At 45.3% G+C, this 6178-nt stretch overlaps 1 protein-coding gene across 3 annotated transcripts; it reads left to right on the top strand.

The window, feature by feature from the left end:
* Nucleotides 1–5485, top strand: eyg (eyegone). 3 transcript variants are annotated; one of them, NM_001014582.2, is made up of 6 exons: nt 1–310; nt 378–536; nt 1858–2178; nt 2859–2999; nt 3125–3708; nt 3920–5028. In NM_001014582.2, the coding sequence occupies exons 2-6, from the start codon at nt 404–406 to the stop codon at nt 4751–4753; spliced, it is 2013 nt and encodes a 670-aa protein (NP_001014582.1). In that variant the 5' UTR covers nt 1–310; nt 378–403; the 3' UTR covers nt 4754–5028. The 3 variants fall into 3 exon arrangements, with proteins under 3 accessions (NP_001014582.1, NP_001287047.1, NP_524042.2); NM_001300118.1 differs by having other exon boundaries at nt 1–536; nt 3920–5485; NM_079318.3 differs by having other exon boundaries at nt 1–536.
* Nucleotides 5486–6178: the final 693 nt, after the last annotated feature.

Here is a 6178-nt window from a genome sequence, read left to right as displayed (position 1 = left end):
CATTGTGCTGAGAGCAGCTTTCGCGTGAACAACGTTTCAACGGAGCGCAGTGTTCGCAAGAAATTCGATAAAAACAAATTCTATAATAAAAATAAGAGCAAGAGATACGCAGGAGCGTTTTCTAACTGTTTCTGTCGGGATCGACTGTCGTGCATTTGTCACTGTGTGTGTATCTGTGTGCGTGTGTATGCGAGTGTGTGAGTGAGCAGCACGCTATGAATCCAATTGACCGCATTGCGTTTCCATTTCCGTTTCCGGTTGCATTCGCTATAATCGATACCTCTGCCTTGGATGTGCGACACTTGTGACTGTGATTGTGTTATACCCAAATAAAATTAATAAAATAAACAAATATAAAATAACAATAAATAATAAAGAGAATTGGAAAGAGCGATTCTTAGACATGTTGATTGAGCCGACTTTAAACCGTGACCTTGGCTCGCTTACTGTCGCTAATTCTGGCCTCTCGGCCGCGCACTGGAAAATGGAGCCCCATCCCCAACGCATCACATCGCTGGCCCCTCACGCTTCCAGTGGTAAGTGCCCCAAAGTGCCCATGTGAAGTCTTGCCGACGGCAAAGCCAGGCTTGGGGATTTTAAGAAAATATACACAAATCTTCAAAAAATAAATCCGAAACTGGGTCAAAGGTGTAATATGTCATTCGATAGCAAATCCGGAATGTTCGAATTTTAATTTAAACAAATTAGTTCTTTCGCGATAAAACCTAAAATCTATTATTGAAATTATGTATAACTAATAACTAAGCATCGTTTAAATTAGTGTGTTAAAACGGTGTTTCGGTTAAAGTATTAAATAAAGTATCAAACTGGGTCAAATGTGTTTATGTGTAATTCTTAACCAGATCCATTTAGTTTGAATATAGTTGGTGTTAACTTTTCGCTGTAAAACAAACAATTTTTTATTTAAATGGTATATGGTAGATAAATTATGTAAATTATCAAATTGATCATACAAAGGTCTATGTAAAACTAACTTTGAGTGCCTTTTTATTTTCTTAAACAGAAGATAAAATAAGTGTGATCCTTTATAATATTTCTAGTTTAAACAATGTGGGCCATTTATAAGAAAGCGATTAAAATTTGTCATGTTCGTACTTAGTATGTTCATAACAAATGTTTTATGTTATTCCAACTTAAATCTTCAGTTAAAACAAACACAAATCGTTACGCATGTCACATTACCAATTGCGTGGCTCATTTGACAGTCCCATTTCCTTGCTTTTCACCTTTAAATAGACCGAAATAAACAAAACTGGTTCTCATTTGATGGGCGGCACAATTGATTATGGGCCCATATACTTACATATATGTATATTCAGTTAGGCACGACTGGAGGTGCGCGTATTTTTTTAAAAATATTTACTTGACAAACAACAAAAGTGAAACGCGCATTTAAAACGCTAATTGACAATTTGAGCGACGAGTTGCCCAAGCCGAATGATATATGTAGGTTTTTTAAGCGAAGGCAAATATAATATTCTGTCGAATTAACGTAATACACAGTTGTTTTTCTACTTGTTTTTTGCTTTCTTTTCGTATCCAGCTGAGTACATATTTTAATTTTCGCCTTTTGTACTAAGAGATCATTGTCGTATCAATTAGCTTGATAAATCTGCTCGTGCCTGGAAGATTCGATTGCGTGTCGCCACCATTTTGGCCATTCGATCAGCTTAGACATTTGCTGGGGTAATAGAAACGCTAATATATTCGTAGGACCCATCAGTCATTTCGGTTCGGTCAACACAATTAACGCTTAATTTATCATAATTAACCATTGTGGCCGCGACAGCTAAAGCCACAATAAAATAACAATACCCAATTATCATTCAATTGCAGTAGCGGCGGCATCCGTGGCAGCAGCAGCAGCAGCAGCAGCGGCAGCGGCAGCAGCGGCGGCCGGAGCGGGATCGGGAGCGGTAGCCGGTGGCGGAGGGGCCACATCCACATCACCCACATCTGTGCAAATACCACCCGGCTTTGGCGGCGGCGGCTCCACTGGCGGCATTCCGCACGGTGCAGGTGGACCCACGGGGAGCACATTGAACACCCTGATGTCACAGCATCGCCTCCTGGAATTCTCACGTTTCGGTGGACTGCGTGGCTATGACATTGCCCAGCACATGCTAACCCAGCAGGGAGCTGTCTCCAAGTTGCTAGGTGAGTTGTGAGCCCTTGAAAGGGACGACCGCTCAGTTTCTCAGTTCCTTCCCTCATCAGATAACTAATGGGTACTTTGTTTTCGATTTGTTTGCTAATTTTTATGATAAACATGTTATTATCCTGCGAGTTGCCCCTACCATCCCCTGCGTGGCGTATCCCTCGTGTGCGCAGCCGTGTAATTTGGCCACTTAAAATTGCATAAACTCCTGACTGGCGGTGGCCAAAACGCGGCTGGCTCATTAATCAAAATGCGGCTTATTCACGAGCGGGTATTCCTTGGTGGTAGTGTTGGTTGGTGCGTGCTGCCGTGCACTGAAAGAAAAAAATGCTTAATTCCAAATAAGGATATGTGATCACATTTATTCCATGTTTAGAATTTTTTAAGTCTTTTAAACCCGTCATTACAGTAACTTTAAGTAGTTAAAATCACTCATTTTTAAGTTTTCCAATTCTTGAGCTGCTCTGGTTTCTACCAGTGTATTTGCCAAGGCTTGTATTGTTTTCCCATTCATATTTTCCATACATCACATGTTGATGAAACGAGCAGATAAAGATATTAGCAACCAGGGTTAATCCTTGCTGCCAGCCAAAAACAGATGGATTGCCAAAACCAGGCTGGCAAAGTCATAAATCCATTGTCTCATAATTTAACTGGAATTGTGCTCTGATTCTTGCAGGCTCGCTGCGACCACCGGGCTTAATTGGTGGCTCAAAGCCCAAGGTGGCCACGCCGACGGTCGTCTCCAAGATCGAACAGTACAAGCGCGAGAATCCAACGATCTTCGCCTGGGAGATACGAGAACGCCTGATTTCGGAGGGTGAGTGTTCCACATAATTGCAGCTAATCCGCGGACGCAGATTGAACGCTGATTGATCGGCGGTCGCTTTTAGCTTTTGATCTCGATCTTCGACTGCTCGGTAATTGCGTAATCCCGCCTTGCAGGTGTCTGCACTAATGCCACCGCTCCATCGGTGAGCAGCATCAATCGCATCCTGCGCAATCGAGCCGCCGAGCGGGTGGCCACCGAGTTTGCTCGCACCGCCGCCTATGGCCTGTACCCGCCACCCCCTCATCCGTACGGTAGCTTCACCTGGCATCCGGCCGGCAATGTGCCCGGCGGCCAGGGGGTACCACCACCGCCACCTCCATCCGCCCTGTGGTCCGTTGCCGCTCCCACGCTCGCCAATCTGCCTCCGAGTGCAGCGAGCGCTGTGCCCGTCTCCACTTGTGGCTCCCTCAGTTCGGCGCACTTGATGGCCGGCGGAGCAGGTGGCACACCAACCAATCGGGCCATCTCCCCTGGCTCTGGCAGCCATGATACCTTGGAATCAGCGGATGAGAACCGGCACATAGACTCCGATTATCTGGATGACGATGATGAGCCCAAGTTCAGGCGGAATCGGACCACCTTCAGTCCGGAGCAGTTGGAGGAGCTGGAGAAGGAGTTCGACAAGAGTCATTATCCTTGTGTGAGCACCAGGGAGCGGTTGTCCAGTCGCACCAGCTTGAGCGAGGCAAGAGTTCAGGTGAGTCAGGTGAAAACAAAGGCTTCACTCAAAACTTTCAAAAAGCAAGATTAAAAGTGGCTAGTAAAGTAGTTACATACCATTTGATTTAAATTAATGAGTAAATCAATACTTTTATATCAGAAATTAGAGTTACCTCTTTCAAAGCCAATTAACCAAAACCTCAAATAACTAATCTTTATTAAATATCATTTATTTCTACCCTTTCCAGGTGTGGTTCTCCAATCGCCGGGCTAAATGGCGTCGCCACCAACGCATGAATCTCCTGAAGCGTCAGCGCTCCAGTCCCGCCAATCCGCTGCACTCGCAGCAGTCGAACGATGCACCGGCCAGTTCGCCCACGCCCAGTAACCACAGCAGTGCCTCCACCTCCGCTCCAGTGGCTCCCGTGCCGCCACCTCAGCAGCCGTTGCCCCTGTGCGGTGACCACTCGCCACAGGGTCCGCCACCTTCGGTGCTGTTACACCCACTGCATGGTCCTCCGGGCGGCCACCATCACCATCATCCTCTGCACCTACCCACGCATCCAGCTGCCCTCCAGCTGCTCAGCCACTACCACCAGCAGCAGCAACAGCAACAACAGCAGCAGCATCAGCAGCAGCAGCAGCAACATCATCAACAACAACAGCAACTCTCACCCAGTGGATGCAATCCGGCGGCGAATCACCTCTCCATGGGCGGGGAGCGTAGTGCCTTCAGGAGTCTGGTGAGCTCGCCCTCGGCGGCTGCCTTCCTGGGATTGGCCAGGCAATATGCCGTGGCTGCATCATTAACGGTCGCCGAGGAGCAGCGCTCCAGATTGCACTACTCCGCAGGTGGTTTGGGGAGCGGTGGTGAGGGCACGGGACCCAATACCAACACCACTCAATCTGGCGGCTCAACCATGACGGTGGACAACTCGTCATCGGACTCGGATGAGGAGATCAACGTGCACGACGATTCCGATGGTGAAATTGAGTCGTCGGCGGCAACGGCGGCAAAGGTGGCTCGCCTGTCATCCTCCGATGCGCCGGCCACGTTGCAATTCCTAAAGCATGACCGCTAGATGGGCGACATGGGCGACAAGGGCCACCTGGTCTAGATGGGCGGCGGCAAAGTCTAATTGAAAACCTGAGTTGTGCGCGCCTCTGTGATTGACAGTGGCAACAAAAACAAAAGCAGCAAAAGCAACAGCAACTACTGATGCAATTGCAATTGCATTTGAAATTGCAACTGGTGGACTGAAATACGAGAAGCGACTACACACACAGTGGGCAAACAAATCGAAAAACCAAAGTTAAAATGCTGCTCACCTACTTGGCTGCGGTTCGGGGTCGCTAGAAAAAAGAAAAAAAAAACTAAATAAAAATAGAAAAAAGTAAACAGAAAAATGTAGCAGAAAGCAGCAGCAACAACATAATGGGCGGCTTAAGATTAGCTGAAATTGTAACTAATACCCGATACGAACACGCTTGTCCCACTTGAAATGCACATGCCCATTGTATACCCTATAGTTATGCATAATTATACTATAATACTTGTTCATTCGCCGGCTGCCGACTTACCTCATCACCATTTAAGGCTATAGCATATGCAATATCTAACTATATGTAACTTTAAACTTTAAAATAGTCCTAAGCCAAATCTATTTATGAATGCGTATTGTTTAAGGATTTGATTCTTGAGTTGGTTGCGTTTGAACTGATATTTAGTGCGTAGACTAAGTGTTTTTGGCTCAAATAAAAGAAAAAAACTAAAATGGTCAACCGCTGAGTGAGAAACCAATAAAAAGTGCAAGAAATAATGAAGAATCGTTTACTTTCTTTCGGCAATAAACAAACAGAAATATATGACCAGGAAATCGGTTTGTATAGACTCGCTTTGGTTTGACAACAAATACAATTTATACGTTCGATTTCACGCATAATTATCCATTCAAACACACTGGGCAACAAACAAACACACCAAACACGGCCGAAAAGCATAAATAAGCATTTAACAACACTCGAAAGCTTCTTAAAACGTTATTAAATATTAATACACCGAACGAAGACAGAACAAAAAGCCAAACGAAATCGAAATCAAAAAAAAAAAAAAAAAAAAAAAAAATCCAAATCCAAAATACGCGCATAGAAAACGCTTAAATTTCGAACGTAATGGCCAATATGTCCAAATCTGGCTGATAACATCGACATTTTAATTATAACCAAATGAAGCCGCGCGCACAAACACAGTGGGGACAGACTAAACGCGACGAGGAGATGAGAATGGATGGTATGGTTTGGTATCATATGGTATCGTATGGGGACCGATTAAAAATGCCGAACCAACTAAGCACATAAATCAATGTAAATTATGGTGTTAACAAAAGGCGAGCTTGCAGGCTTGGATTGGATCCGATCCGATCGGTTGGAATGGGATCGGTTTGGATCGTTGACTTTTGTAGGTTGGTTAACCGGGTGGATGCGCGTCTTTATTTCTGGCCTGGCCG

The sequence above is a fragment of the Drosophila melanogaster genome, chromosome 3L, assembly GCF_000001215.4.
Source record: "Drosophila melanogaster chromosome 3L".
In the NCBI taxonomy this organism is placed as follows: Eukaryota; Metazoa; Arthropoda; class Insecta; order Diptera; family Drosophilidae; genus Drosophila; species Drosophila melanogaster.
Note: the sequence above shows the minus strand (reverse complement) of the source record. Positions and strands in the feature narration are given on the sequence as shown.

What these genes read in the sequence shown, in the direction of transcription:
- eyg (NM_001300118.1), top strand. Translation starts at nt 404, where the DNA reads ATGTTGATTGAGCCGACTTTAAACCGTGACCTTGGCTCGCTTACTGTC. An exon ending in GGCCCCTCACGCTTCCAGTG is followed by an intron (nt 537 to 1,857) that starts GTAAGTGCCCCA and finishes ATTCAATTGCAG; the next exon opens with TAGCGGCGGCATCCGTGGCA. An exon ending in AGCTGTCTCCAAGTTGCTAG is followed by an intron (nt 2,179 to 2,858) that starts GTGAGTTGTGAG and finishes TGATTCTTGCAG; the next exon opens with GCTCGCTGCGACCACCGGGC.